This window comes from Typopeltis vanoorti, chromosome 22, assembly GCF_054136105.1.
Source record: "Typopeltis vanoorti isolate ZY-2024b chromosome 22, IOZ_Tvanoo_1.0, whole genome shotgun sequence".
NCBI classification, from domain to species: domain Eukaryota; kingdom Metazoa; phylum Arthropoda; class Arachnida; order Uropygi; family Thelyphonidae; genus Typopeltis; species Typopeltis vanoorti.
In genome coordinates this window covers 97,667,708-97,683,728 of record NC_143570.1, presented here as the reverse complement: position 1 = coordinate 97,683,728, position 16,021 = coordinate 97,667,708, and the positions used below count along the sequence as shown (strand labels likewise).

Genomic DNA, 16,021 nt, shown 5'->3' with positions numbered 1-16,021 from the left:
TTTCTGAAATGAAGGAAAGAGTGTTGTATGTTGACTCGTTATTAAGAGGAGTGATAGATGGGAGTGTAACTAAATCGTACTTACCGGGTGCGAAATTTAAGGATGTAAGTGAGAGTATTAGAGTGCAAAAACAGAGAGTGAAAGAATTAATAATTGTGGTGGGTACGAATGAATTGAAAGGTGATAAATTTTTTATGAGAGAGGGCTTGAAAGTATTGTTAAAGGTAGCGAAAGAAAAGAGTTACAGAGTTAGAATGGTCAGTCTGTTGCCACGGTATGACAGAGGAGTTTAGAAGGAGGGCCATAATCGCAAATGGCATTATGCGCAGGTTATGCAAACGGTGTGGTGTGCAATTCGTGGACGTGTGGAATGAGTTTGATGGGCGAAAGGACTTATACAAGATGGATGGCCTGCATTTGAATGGACTTGGTGTGCGAAGACTGGAAAAAGTATTGCTGAATGAAGTTGAAATGGATGTTCAGAACCAGGGAAACTAGAACTACCAAGGAGGGGGGGAGTGGATATGCAGACATCAGCGAGACAGTTGAGTGTAAAAATGTATATAATGTACCTGAGCCAGCACTAAGGACAAAAAATGGGAATTGGACATTTAGAATAACGCATCAAGATAGGGGTGGAACAAAGGGATCACTGCATTTCATGTATACTAATGCCAGGAGTATTAGGAACAAGAAGGAAGAATTTTTGGGCTTGATTGGCTCTTCCTGGCCACAAGTTATTGGCATTAGTGAAACATGGCTGACAGAAGATGATATAGTTAGTGCGATAGAATGTGTAGGTTATAGTGTGTTTAGGAGGGACAGAGAGAATAAAATGGGGGGAGGGGTGTTATTGATGATAGCTGATGAACTGCAACCAAGGAGAATTGAAGTTGTATTGCAGGATAGTGAAAGGAGCTCATTTGAGGCTATTTGGTGTGAGATTGAGACTGGCAGAATAAAATATACAGTTGGGTGCTGCTATAGACCAGGTGATGGAATAGATGGTGGAGATAGTATGCATAAACAAATTGATGAAATGAGTGGAAGGAGGGTAATTATTATGGGGGATTTTAATTATGGTAACATTGATTGGAAGGAGGAGAGGACACATGTGAGGAAGGAAATGGATTTTATTTAATTATTAAGGGATAACTATCTGAGACAGCATGTAATTGAAAATACTAGGGGTGTGAGAGTGCTTGACCTGGTAATAGCATCTGAGAATTTGACTGTAATGAATATGACCATGTTGCCACCTATTGGTGAGAGTGATCATAAGGTCTTGACCTGGGAAGCTGCTAAAGGTGTGGAATTTTTGATTAAGACAGGGTATATGTGGAATTACCGTGCTGGCAAGTATGACAAGCTTAGGAGATTGCTCGGATCAGTGCCATGGCATGTACAACTGCAAGGGCTGGACGTCGATAGAGCATGGGAAGTGGTCAAGGAGCATTTACAGGAGGTTATTGCTGATTGTATACCTAGGGTTCAAATAGTAAAACAAGTAGGGGTTAAATGGATGAATAACACCATTAAGCTTGAGCTGCAAAAAAAAGAAACAACTGTGGAGGGAATTTAAAGAAGGGGGTGACCTGCAGGTACATGAACGTTATAAAGTGCAAGCCAGAAGGGTAACGAGTGTGGTAAAAACAGCAAAAGCCGATTATGAAAGGAAACTAGCTATGTAAGCAAAAGAGAATCCCAAACAGTTCTTTCAATATGCTGCAAGCAAGAAAAAAACTTTACATGGCAAAATGATTTTAAGGAATGACGATGGTAAAGAGGTCACTGAACCAGTCGATACAGTGAAGTTACTGAGCACGTACTTTGCAAAAGTATATTATCCAGGTGGAGACATTGAAAAAATGAAGGAGCCTTTAGTTTATACAAGAATTGTGATGAATGCAGTGGAGGTGAATAGTCTATTACAGAACCTTAATGTGAATACATCTGTGGGATTGGATGGTATACCGGCACGGGTCTTGCGTGAAGCGGCTAAGGAATTATCAGTGCCCTTGACCATGTTGTTTAATTCGAGTCTCGGGTCTGGTTTAGTCCCGAAGGCGTGGAAAGAGGGGAAAATAGTTTCACTGCATAAAGGAGGATCCAAGACTATGGTTGCAAATTACCGACCGATCAGCATATCAGGAGTTGTTGTCAAGGTCTATGAGAAAGTAGTCAAGAGAAAAATACAGGAATGGATTGATGAAAATGAGATACTGTACATGGGGCAGCATGGCTTTGCAAAGGGTAGATCATGCCTGAGTAACTTACTCAAGTTTTATAACAAGGTGATGGCTGAACTGGATAAGGGAAATGGGTTTACAGTGCTGCTGGACCCGCCTTTGCCAGGTCCAGTGCTGCTGGACCTGGCAAAGGCGTTTGACAGGATACCACATGGAATTCTAATTCGTAAACTACAACATATGGGAATGGATATAGGGTTGGTGAGATGGATAGGTGGGTGGTTGATGGAGAGATATCAAAGAGTGGTTTATTCAGGAGTGGAGGCCAAAAGACGGTCTGTGACTAGTGGTGTGCTGCAGGGTTCTGTTCTTGGACCACTGCTGTTTAATCTGTTCATTAACGATATAGGGAAAGATCTAAGTGGAACGGTTCATTTGTTTGCTGCTGATGCAAAGTTGGGTAGGGCGATAGTGAATGCAGAAGATGTCAAGGTCTTGCAGGATGACTTAGATAGATTGGAGTTCTGGGCTAAGGAGAATGGATGTCAATTTAATGTGATAAAATGTAAGGTTATGCATTTTGGGGTGAAAAGATTAGCAGCAGTATACCACATGGGTGGAACTGTACTCCAAGAGATTGATGAGGCACGAGATTTAGGAGTGTTGGTGGATAAGGAGTTGAAGTTTAGGGGAGGCACATTGCGAAAGTAGCTAAATCAGCTCATCAACTCACTTGGTTGTTGAAAAATACCTTAACGAGACGAGCAAGTTATTGTACCTCTGTACCGAGCCTTAATAAGACCTCATCTTGACTACTGTGCCCAGATTTGGTCACCTCGGTTCCTTCTTGATGGGGAGGAGGTGGAGAGGATCCAGAGGCGAGTGACTAAGATGATAGCAGGTCTACAGAATGAACCATATGAAAACAGGTTGAAGATTTGTGGGTTGCAGAAACTGGTTGATAGGCGGAAAAGGGGAAATATGATTGAGACATTCAAATTGCTAAAAGGATTCTATAAGATTAATTCAGAGGATATTTTTGAGATCAGGACTGGTGGTGGGAGAACTAGGGGACACCTATGGAAGCTGGACAAGAGTGTGGTTAGCAGTGGTGTTAGAGCTGGGTTCTTTACTTTTAGAGTGGTAAATGAGTGGAATAAGCTGCCAGAGTCTGTTGTGGATGCTATGACATTGAGCGAATTCAAGGCAAGGTATGATAGAAATTTTAAGATTGTCGTATAGTTGTGTGGACATGATGTTTAGGGCCTCCCTCGATGAGTCTAAGGACTCCCTGGAGTAGTCCGAAAATAATAATAATAATAATGCCATTCTAAGTAGTTCTCGGTTATGTGTACTTGGCATGGACAGTAGGGTTGTGGGTGCTATGACAGTGAGCGAATTCAAGGCAAGGTATGATAGAAATTTTAAGATTGTTGTATAGTTGTGTGGACATGATGTTTAGGGCCTCCCTTGATGAGTCTAAGGACAGTCTTGTTTACTGTGACAGATTGACTGTCGCAGTACTTGTGTTCAAGTAACCCTTATTTTATTTAATAATGGGCCTGCCATTATTAAGTAAAATAAGGGTTTTTATTACTTATCAAATAATAATAAAAAAAAAAAACATGCTGAGGTTACTAAGATTCAAATCACATTCAGATAACTTTTATTGTTATAATTGTTCTATTTTATTATTAGTTATTTGTTAATCTCTTACTGTCCCTAGACAGTAAGAGAATTATAAATTTATTTATTTATTTATAAATTAGATATTTATAAATTAAACTCTATCATAGCAATGTATGGATAGGAAAAAACATAGTGTATATAAGGTTCGGGACTATCCGTGGGGTGTCTTGGAATGTATCTCCTGCGAATAAAGGGGGACTGCTGTATACGATGGTGTTCTGAAAAGTTCTTAGCCTCGACCATAGATGGCAACACTATTGGAAAGATTTTTTTTTTTCTAAGTTGGTACATCTGTCATAGGCATCTATGTGAAATTGCAAGTTGGTTTGCCTGCTTGTGGGAGAAAAATCCCAGATAAACTGGGAAGAAAACCCTACTGTCCATGCCCAAGACCGGCTAACTTGGCTTTGTCTGAGAATGATCCTTAAGCTCCTCACGTCAACGATGGAAATTGAACCCAGGACACTCCTTTCCCAAGCATATTGCGAAGTGCATTGCTACTAGGCCAACTGCTCGGACTAAAGATTATGGTATTGTAAATATTTTTCATTAAAATGCCGAATACTGTATCCTTCATTACGTTACACATTTATTTCTTTTGGATTTCACTTCTTAGATATAAGAAGTGAAATTGGTTATACATAGCTTTTAATTTTTTCAGGAAAGTATATTATTATTATTATTATTAAACACCTCCAGGGAGTCGTGGGAGGGCACATTACTCTACTTCGCTAAATACATCTCATCCTCTCCACTACTACTTAATTCTCCAACTATGACACTACTGCCATCAATGGCATCTACCACCCATCATCACCAACAACGGTATTTTTTGTCTGTAAATTGCGTGTGTACTGAAGGCTGATTTGTCTCTATGACAGTGTATACTAGAATATTAATTAAAAACTTTTAATAAATACCGTCCTATATTTCGGCAATGTTACATTGCCATCTTCGGGAATCACAAAATAATGATATGTGCATGCAGGCACTAACACTAAGCAAATGAGGCTGAAGTCGGTCCTAAAATCCATTGGGTTGATGTTCTTAGAATGCAAGCTTTCCAAATATGGGGCAGTCTCATGCTCCCAAATTTGTTAAGGTTTGGGAAGTTTTTCAGACCTTGAGGCTGATTTAAGGAATAATCTTTTATTTTCTCTGATGGGTGTCCAGCATATTCTGTGATGGGTGTCCAGTGCATGGTCAGCAAGTCCTGAATGGCTGTATTGGTGAACTGGATATAGTCCTTGTGTTCAGATATCCTGATATTGGCTGTCATGCCTGATTGGCCATAGTAGGACAGTTTGCAACTTCAAGAGGTAGGTCTAGGAGGATTGGCTAGTCTTTGATAGAGCAGATAAGCAACGCTAATTTCTTATGTGGTTTGTAACTTGTTGTGAGGTCATATTTTCTTCGGATTTTTATTAGTTTTTGAGATGTACCCCAAATATGAGGAATGGTGATAGATTTCGAGTAATCTCTGTTATGACGGGGGGGGGGGGGGGGTTGTGGCTAACTCGTTTTAATATTTTGGGGGAGTTGTAGCCATTGGCTAAGAAGGTGTTAAGCATATGGCTAAGTTCAGTAGTTAGAGCATCATTATCTGAACTGATTAATTTTTCTCTGTTATATAGGATTTTTATAATTCCATATTGGGAGGGGGAGAGGTGACTGCTGTTAAATGTATCTACCTGTATGTGTAGGTTTTCCATAAACAGAGAAAGCCAGGGATCCATCAGGCTGGCATGTAATATGAGTGTCCAGGAAAGGGAGGCTGTTGTTTTCCTTTTCCAAGATAAACTGGATCCTGGGGTGTTGATTGTTTATGTGTGTTAAGAAATTGTGGTGGAGTGTATTCAGGCCATGTGACCAAATAGCAAGCACATCATCCATGTAACGTAGCCGAACAGTGGGTTTTTGTGGGGAAGAGTTTAAGGCTTTCACTTCAAAGGTCTCCTTAAAAAAGTTGGTCAGGGGTGTAGAAAGTGGAGAACCCATGGCTGTTCAGTATATCTGTTTGCAGAATTTTCCTTGCCAAACAAAATAGTCTGAGTTCATTGTGAACTGAAACTGATGTCTGGATGAAATTTGACTTAGATAAGGTCTAAGGTATCTTTGAGTGGGACATTGGTGAATAATGAGGAGACGTCCAAACTGATTATTATGTCAGTGCACTGGAGTGAGAAGTTTCTATACTGACTTTAAAGTCGGATGAGTTTTTTTATGTGTGATGATGTGTTGCCAGTATATTGTGTAGCACTTTGGCTAAATGTTTGGCTAATTTTATGTGTGGGAATCAATACCATCCACAATAGGACATAATGGTACAGTCTTCTTGTGGATTTTTGGTAGTCCATATATTCGGGAGTGGTCTAGAGTTAAATGGTTTTAGTCTGTTAGTCACTTCCACAGGCCAAGAGGTAACCTTCTTAAGGAGCCTATGGAGTGTTCTGATTTGGGAGCTGGTGGGATCGTATTCTATAGGGAAGTAGGTAGATTGGTTTAAAAGTAAAGAGGCAAGCTTACCTGTATAGCCTGTTCGGTTTAGAACCACAGTGGCATTTCCATCATCTGCTTTAGTAATTATTATTTTACTATTGTTTTTCATTTCTTGCAGAGCTTTGAATTCTTCTTTTGGTAGGTTGCTTTTTGGTGGTTTGGCTTTTGTAAGAACACTTACAAAACTTTAAGAACACTTGAGATTTGTAACAAGTATTTTTGTATAATCAAATGATTACATTTCTCCAAGCTGTGAGGAATCAACAGCGTCTTTATCAACATTCACATTCATTGATGATAGAAAAACGGAAAGATTGGTTGATCGCATTCGCAGTTCATGTCTCATCTGACTGTGAAGTGGTTTGTGAAAATATGTCCATTAATTTTGGGTTGACACTGGGGAGTTCTTTCTCTTGGTTGAACAGCAGGAAGGAGTGATGACAAGGGGGCCATCCCTGGAAGTTACGAAAGGAAACTGTGAGCAAGAGGGTGAGGAGTGGTTTCTTTGCTTGGAGGGTGGTTGAACCGTGGAATGCATTGCCTGATAGAGTGTTGAGAGCGAGAATGGTCAATGAGTTTAAGGACTGGTATGATGGACTTTGTGTTTCCTAGGAAGGACGTGATGAGTCTTTTGACTCCTTGGAGGTCTAAATAATAATAATAATTTCTTACATCCCTAGGCTTGCAACATAATTTTTTCTTTTTTTTATAATTCTCCCAATCATCTTGCAATTTCAATTTTGACACTCACATGATTACTGTTATTTAGCAGCCACAAATTCATCTAGTTACACAAAAAGTTATCAAATGAAAGGTGAATAGCTGTACATTAGTCCACAACACAGTGAGTAGTGACAAATGCAATGTCACACTCACTTTCTGTGGACCGCTACCCGATTCCTTACATTGGTATCTTTTGCCACATTTCCCATGCTTGTTTGAAAATTATTTTTATATACAATCATTTTTCTAAATGAAAATGGTGCTTGAATGAGTTTAATAAATATATATATATATATAAAAGCCAGATCCTAAAACACTAACACTTAATATCAGTTTTCTTTAATGTGGAAAAAGCAAAAAGAGAGGAAACTTCCCTCTTTTTATGAAGAACTTTTTATCTAATCATATCTTCCAAATCTGAGTAGGAGCCACCCTCTCTTGAATATATACTCAAGAGGAGGGAGTCCCACACAGTTCAGTTTTAAGTGTCATGCTTTTTGTATTCTACGTTTACTCGGTAACAGAAAAACTTCCCACAACTGTGACTGATACTCTTTATGTGGTTGAATTTATCATCTTCTGTTGTTCATGTAATGAGGATCACAGAAAGACAGCTGAAACAAACTTTTGACAATCTTTCAAAATGGACACATGTTAATGAGTTCAGATTTTCCCAGCAGAAGACAGTTTGTGTTAATTTTTTGCCACAGATGTGGCCTTGGTCCCAAACCAAAATTTAGAGTAAGACAAATTTTAATCCCAGTTGCACCAGAATGTATGCCAATTATGAGATAAGTACTTATAAGGCAATGAATATCTTTTGTAACTTGTCTTACACGGTAAGGAAGACCAAACTGGAATAAGAGAGGAGTTTGGCCCTAAGATCCAAAGAAAATCCTAGGGAATTTTTTAGCTATGTGGCCAGTAGGAGGAGAAATGATTTTGGAAGACTGACATTGTGGGATAAAAATGGGAATAGAGTGACTGATGCAGAGGACATAGTGGAATTGTTCAATGAACACTTTATTGGAGTATTTCATCCTGGAGGAGTCAGTTTTAATGCTAGAGGGATTGGGCAGGTTCGAGGTTTAGAGGTACAGGAAGAGAGTGTGTTTCAAATACTGAGTACTCTGGATGTCAGTAAAGCTGTGGGACTGGGTGGTATTTCACCATGAGTTTTGAGGGAATGTGCTAGGGAACTGACAGTGCCTTTGACCTGGCTTTTCAATGAAAGTCTGGCTGTGGGAAAGGTGCCCATGGAATAGAATGAAGGTAAGATAGTGCCATTGCATAAGGGCGGTAGCTGACTGGAAGTGTCTAATTATAGGCCAGTTTGTGTGTCATCAGTAGTTAGTAAAATCTTGCAGAAAGTAGTGAAGGACCGTATACAGCATTGAGCAGATGAGGGTAATGTTATCTGTGAGAGTCAACATGGATTTGTGAAGGGGCACTCTTGTTTTAGCAATATGCTAATCTTTTATGATAAAGTTAAAAGAGCATTAGATGAGGGAAAGGATACTGCCATTTTCTTAGACTTAGCGAAGGCATTTGACAGGGTGCCATATGATAAACTGATATTTAAGTTGCAGCACATGGGTCTAGATGTCAGATTGGTCAACTGGATTCAGGATTGGCTGTCCGATAGGACAGCCAATCCTGAATCCAGTCCCACCATACACAACTCAGAGAGTTGTGTATGGTGGGACAGTTTCAAGGAAGCAGAGGGTTACAAGTGGGTCCCACAGGGCTCAGTACTGGGACCTATATTGTTTAACGTTTATATCAATGACATTGTCAGTGGATTGCAAGGGGATATTCTGTTGTTTGCAGATGATGCGAATCTGGGAAGGATTATTAGTAATAGTGCAGATGCAGCAGTCCTGCAAGAGGATTTGAATAAACTAGATGGATAGATGGGCAAATGAATGGAGTTTAAGTTTAATGCAGCAAAATGTAAGGTCTTGAGGTTTAGGAAACATCGATGGGACACTGCATACTCTAAGGGAGGAGTTATACTGGAGGAAGTAGGGGAGACAAGAGATCTGGGGTTGATGATTGATAGAAACCTGAAATTTAAGGGACATATTACAAAGGTGGTGAAGGTAACACAGAGGATTGCTGCAATAATAAGAAGGACGCTGACCTGCAGAGATGAAACGTTGTATAAGACCCCTGATCAGACCACACTTGGACTATTGTTTTCAGATTTAGTCTGCAGGATTTGAAAGGGATAAATTAACTGTGGAAAGGGTTCAAAGGCAGATAACAAAGATGGTTTCAGGACTGTACAATAATAGTTATGAGGATCGGCTGAGGGAATGTGAACTGCAGAGTTTGGTGGATAGAAGAAGGAGAAGTGATATGATTGAGACTTTTAAACTGTTGAGAGGTGGTTACAGGGTTGACACTGGGGAGTTCTTTCGCTTGGTTGAATGAGTGATGACAAGAGGCCATCCCTGGAAGTTACGAAAGGAAACTGTGAGCAAGAAGGTGAGGAGTGGTTTCTTTGCATGGAGGGTGGTTGAATGCAAAGAAATAGAATGCACGTCCATGGAATGCATTGCCTGATGGAGTGGTTAGAGCGAGAATGATCAATGAGTTTAAGGAGTGGTATGATAGACTTTGTGTTTCTTAGGAAGGACCTCCCACGATGAGTCTTTTGACTCCATGGAGGCCTGAGTAATAATAAAAATAATATCTTGTGGTGGTGACAGATTTCTCGTGATTGTATTGTGCAGTGATTAGATCGAAATTCTATTTTGGATCCTAAGTCTCTGCTTCTGCTGGAGAGAATATCTGGCAATAAAATAAATAAATTCTGTGTGATGATATTGCATTCCCCCCCTTTTTATGGGAGTTCATGGTACCATCTGGTCCCCCCAAATTCTATCCGGGCTCCAGAACCGGCATAGGTTCAGACCCATGGCTGGGTCAGTATTCCTAACTGTAATCCATGTGTCCTCAGATCAGTTTGCCTGCTTGCGGGATGAAAAACACCAGGTAAAGTGGCAGAGAAAAACCCTGTCCACACCCAAGATTGACTAACTTGGCTGTGGCTGAGCAAGATCCTTAACCTCCTCAAGTCGTTGATGGGAATCGAACCTAGAACACTCCCTCCTCAGGCATATGGTTTTGAAACGCAAAGCCAGTAAGCTAACTGCGCAGTATCTTGCAATGGGTGTCCACTATCAAGCTTAAGAATTGCAACTGGAGCATTTCAGACCTCACTGATTGTATGTTAAGGCAAACAAACCATCCTTGCCACTTCAACATCAACCGCTGTTTCTACTATGTGTTACCAAAATGAAATTCCTGTCAGACATCCCACTTGGTCGATTGCTTGTCACCCAAGATTGGAGAATCTGTCATACACTCATCAGTCTGCCATGCATCACTTTAGTTTGTGACGAAAAGCTCTTTTACAAGCTCTAGATATTGGGATAGACAGCATTGCACAGATGGCATTAAATACATTACTGCTGTGGCATTCATTTATTCCAGTATGCCGCTTTCTTTTCTGCAGGCTAACCGATCATCTCTCCCCTATTGTGGATAACCAGTGGGCAGTTCTTTTGTGCCAGTCTATACAGATGGGTCAAAATCAGAAACTAATAATATATGAGGTGGTCTGAAATGTTCTCGGCCTCAACCATAGATAGCAACACTATTGGCACGATTTTTTTTTCTAAGTTGGTACATCTGTCATAAGCATCCATGTGAAATTGCAAGTCATTCCATCAAGTAGTTTGTTTCATACAGCACAAAAGTGTTGCCTGTATCCCTTGAAAAGGATAAAATTTGAGTATTGTATGGTTATAAAATTCTTTGCGAAAGATGGTTAAACTCAAAAAGAAATTCATTCAAAGTTTATAAAAGTTTTTATGGGCACTCTTCCTCTTCATATTCGACAATTAAGAAATGGGCTGCCAAGTTTAAACATGGCCATACCAGCCTTGAAGATCCATGTGAAGGACATCCAAAAAGCGTAACAACACCAGAAATCATTCATCAAGTGTACAATATGGTATTGGATGACCGGCAAGTCAACGTTCGTGAAATTGCTGAGACTAGAGGCATTTCAGAAGAATGTGTAGGATATGACATGACACGAAGGGAGAGAAGAGGTCATCCCCCCCCCCCCCCAGACTTGTAGTTAGCAAGAGCATGAAGACTGGATCTTTTTCCCCTTTGTTTTGAAAGGAGTCAGCAGGATGAAAGTGTCATTTGTGAGTGCTTTCTTAGTTATAAGTATGATAAGTAAAGTGTGAATAATGGTTAGTGTGGGCCTCCGACATGAGTCTTCAACTCCATGGGGATGTGCAAGAAAATAATAATGAATAATAATAATAATCATGTATTTGGTCATTTAGGACTCCCTTATTACTGTCTTTTTCTCTAAACAAATTCCAAGCATATTTATAGCCTCATAGAAGGCTTTTGTATGGCATCATTGAAGACTGTTATAACAATTATATAACTCTCAGTAGATTATTGCACCTTAGTTTTTTTTTTTTTTTTTTTTTTTTTTGTATGTTGTTTGTGAAAGTTTACTGATTAGGTTATTGCAAATATATAAATAAAAAAAATGCATTAAAATAGATTAAATATTTATTGTTTTTAACTTCATTAAGGTTATTTAAAGAGCATAATATTTATAATGCATCAAATGTCCTTTATTATTGGCATGAACTCTAATTTATAAATTTCCCTCTGGTAACAGAAATAAGTTATAGAAACTGACTAATTATTTTGCTGTGCACTTTGAATTTCCAGACAATTCAGCTGATGACAACATTGGCGACACCTGTATTTGACAAAAGAAATTCCTCGGTAAGTATTTCTAATAATTTTTTCTTGTTAAAAACAATTAAACCTTTTTTTCTCCTAAACTGTTTTAAAGTGAAAACAATATCTGTTTGTTATAATGTTAATTTCCACGTATGTGTTGTTGTGTTGTTTTTTTGTTGTTTAATGTTTTTGTAGAAATATTTTTAAAAATTATAGCAATTTTTAAAAATTACTGATAATTTAAAAACTCATTATTCTTCTTATATTTAATGTGTGTTTTTTTAATAGCCATATTACAGTTTATGAAAGGAAATTACGTGAATTAACTATGTTATACTACTTCATCATAAAAACAGACATTTAAATTTCAGTGGAGACAACAATGTAAAGAAATGAGTATTTGCTGCAAGATGAGTAGCTTGATTGAGGGGAAGGTGAGCATCAGGTGGCAAGTGACTTGATATTATGTGGCATGACTGGAGACATGGAAGTTCTGAAAGCTAGTATTACTGTGAATCTGAAGTCAGAATAGAATGCTTGGAGAGGAAGATAGAGGTATTGAGAGAGAAAGTAGGATGTATGAAAAATGAGTTGACCGATGTGAGACAAACAAGAAGTGTGGAAGAAAATTATGGAAATGAGAGAAGGATGAACCAGGAAAAGGTAGGGAATGATGACAGATAATCAGAGTACAAGAGCAAGGGAAAGAGAGATGAGAGGAAGGCAGAGCAAGAACAGAGAGAGAGAGAATGAGGGATTCCATGAACTAAGAATGGATCTGTGAATAGAGTGATCTGTGGAGATTCATAGAGTCAGTCATGGCATGCAGAATAGAATGTTAGAGGAATGCTTGCCTGGAGAAATGATAGTGAGGATATGGCAATAAAGTGAAGTGAGAATGTAGATGATATGATAGTGATGGTTAGTACTAGTGATCTGAGAAGTAATGTGAAATGGGTAGTGAGGAATTTGAAATTATTGTTAGTGACTGTGCAGTAGGAAAGTGTGAGAGGAAAGATGATAAGTGTTTTTTTATCCAGATATGATAATGCGGAATTATAGAGAATAGCAGCAATAATGGACATGATTGGGAAAATTGTCAAAAGAGAGAGCTGGAATATGTGGATACTTGGAATGCATTTGAGGACGGAAGAGAGCTGTTGCAAGAGATGACCGAGTTTAAATATTGAAAGGCAATATTAGCATCTAGAGAGATTATTGTTCTCATGGAAAGTGAGGGAAGCGTCACAGGGATAGTAGTGGGGGATAGCCTCTAGTAAGAATAGACACTTGGAAGATGGGAAAATGCATGGTACATTGCAGAGTCAAAGGAGTCTGGAGGAAATAATCATAGGTACAGGAATGGTGACAGTACATTGATGTTTCTTTATACCAAATGTCATGAGTATCAGGAATGAAGGAAGTGGACTGGTGGCACATGATTGACAGCAGATGATGTCCCAACAGGAATAGAAAGGTATAGTATATTTCAGCAGGACAGAAAGGATAAATGAGGTGGAGTGTTACTTAGGATGAGCAGTGAGTTGAGTCCTTTCAGAGTGAAGAATTTGGAAGGAATGGCACCTAGTTTGAAAATGCATGTGTGAGGTGGGCAGGACAAGATATTTAGTGGAATGTTGCTATAGACTAGTGAAGAAGTATTTATATGCATAAATGGCAAATTGTATTCCTCAAATAAAAAAATTAAAAAAACATATCGCTGTTTTGTGTAAAGTGGATGATTAATGAGAACCAAACAGGAACTACAGACAAAAAAGTAGTTATGGAAAAGTATAAAGAGAGAGGCGAAGAGCAATTCCATGAGGAGTATGACTCATACTGGGAAAGTGATTAATGTAGCAACTAAAACCAATATGGAATACAAGGAGAGATTAGCACTGTAGTCCAAGGAAAATCCTAAGTAATTCTTTCATTATGTGGCCAGTAGGAGGAGAAATGATTGTGGATGAGCGATTCTTTTAGATGAAATGGAGGTCAAATGACAAATGCAGATGATATAGTGGAACTGTTTTTGATAATTTTATTGAGATATTTCATCTTGGGAAAGCAACTTTTGGTGCTTTAGGGATGAGAAAGGATGAAGACTTAGAACTACATGAAGAGAATGTATTTCAAATACAAAGTAATTTTGAAGTTATTAAGGGAGTGGGATTGAATAGAATTTTATCATTGTTTTTGAGAATGTGCTATGGAACTGACAACTACATTGATCTGGCTGTTCAATGAAACGCTACTGGGAAAGTGCACAGTGAGTGAAAGGATGGTATGACAGGCCATTTCATAATAGGTGTGGTAGAATGCAAGCATCAAACTATAGACCAGTTTGTATTTCTTCTGTAATCAGAAATACAAACTGGTCTATAGTGATGGTCTGCAGGATTTTGGAGAAATTAATGAGAGATAATATACAAAATTTGGAAGATGAGAGTAATATGATCTGTGAAGGTCAGCATGGATTTCTTAAAACTGTGTTCTTGTTTCAGTAATTTACTTGCTTTTTATAATAAAATGATGAGAGTGGTAGATGCAGGGAAGGAATATATCACCATTTTTTTCCCCCCAAGACATTGGATAGGGTGCCAGATGATATTATTATACAAGTTAGAAGACTCATTGTGGGAGATCCATTTATTCACACAGCCATCATTCACATATTATCTATCATACTTCTCTTTAAACTCATTCACTGATGAAGCACCCACAACCACCTCTGGCAACCTAGTCCTAACATCCCTTTTAACCTCGCTCCCACACAACTTCCACCGGCAACCCCTTTGTTCTCTCCCTTCTTGCCTTGTACTGCAAAAAGTCTGCAGTGTCAATCCCATAAAACCTCTTTAATAACTTAAATGCCTCTATTATGTCTCCTCTTTTTTGTCTATCAGCTAATTTTTGAAGCCTGCAGACCATCAATATATTCTCATAAGGAGAATTCCACAGACTTACCACAGACTTGTCACTCACTTCTGGATCCTCTCCATAACTTCTTCATTGTCATGGAATTTGGGAGTTCAAATCTGGTCACAGAAGTCCCACATCATGAGGGACTACTCGATGTGGCCTTATTAAAGCCTCATATAGGGGAACATTAATCTCCCCATCCCTCATTTATCAGTGTGTTCTCCAAAAACCATGTAATCTGATGTGCTGTTCTGGTTACCTTTGCAGTATGCCCTCTAAATTTCAACTCCCTATCCACAATGACACCCAAGTCTCCAGCTTCATCAGTTTCCTGCAGTGTTCAGTTCCATCAATATAGTACACAGCTTCTGATCTCTTCCTAGAGTGCATCACCTTATACTTAGCCCATTAAACTGGCAGCAATTTACCTTTGCTCTTACTGCTAGTCTCCTTAAGTCTTCCTGCAGGATATATGCATCACCTTCATTTACTTTGCTCTTCTCAGTTTAGCATCATTAGCAAACAAGTGAATATTTCCTGCCAAATAATTTCTTATATTATTGATATATAAATCAAACAAAAGAGGACCTAGTACTGAGCCCTGTGGTACACCACTGATAACTTGCCTTCTCCTGGACTCAACACCTCCATAAGCCACTCACAAATCTCAAACAGTGGTTTATGGAGGTGTTGAGTCCAGCAGAAGGCAAGTTACCAGTGGTGTACCACAGGGCTCAGTACTTGGTCCTCTTTTGTTTAATTTATATATCAATAAATTCTCATAAGGAGCATTATAGTATAAAGATATAGTATAGAACATTAGTATAAAGCCCAGATCACCAGATTCATATCCGTCCCTGTTTGCTCCAATTTGCAATAGAGTTCTATGCAGAATCTTGTCAAATGCTTTTGCGACGTCTAGCAGTATCACTGGGTAGCCTTTTCCCTTATCCAACTGCATTGTCACTTGATTATAAAAAGTAAACGAATTACTATGACAAGACCTACTCATCACAAAACGATGTTGTCCCTTATGGAGTGTCATATTCCTATCTACCCAGTCTTGAATTGTCTTTCACGAATACCTCAACCACCACTCCTCAGATGCAGATTGATCTATAATTTGCTACGGCTGTCTTGAAACCTCCTTTATACAATGGGGCTATTTTGCCCTCTTTCTGTTTCATCTTTAAGTTATTATGTTAGTGAAT

General features: G+C 38.9%; 1 protein-coding gene across 1 annotated transcript in view; it reads left to right on the top strand.

Annotated features, from left to right (window-relative positions):
* LOC150094582 (voltage-dependent calcium channel subunit alpha-2/delta-3-like) overlaps nucleotides 1–16,021 on the top strand; it is a 1,537,934-nt gene that overhangs the window by 761,185 nt on the left and 760,728 nt on the right. Inside the window, exon 17 of the mRNA XM_090412095.1 lies at nucleotides 11,874–11,930. Coding sequence (XP_090268221.1) covers nucleotides 11,874–11,930 — 57 coding nt within the window. The remainder of the gene's footprint in view (nucleotides 1–11,873; nucleotides 11,931–16,021) is intronic.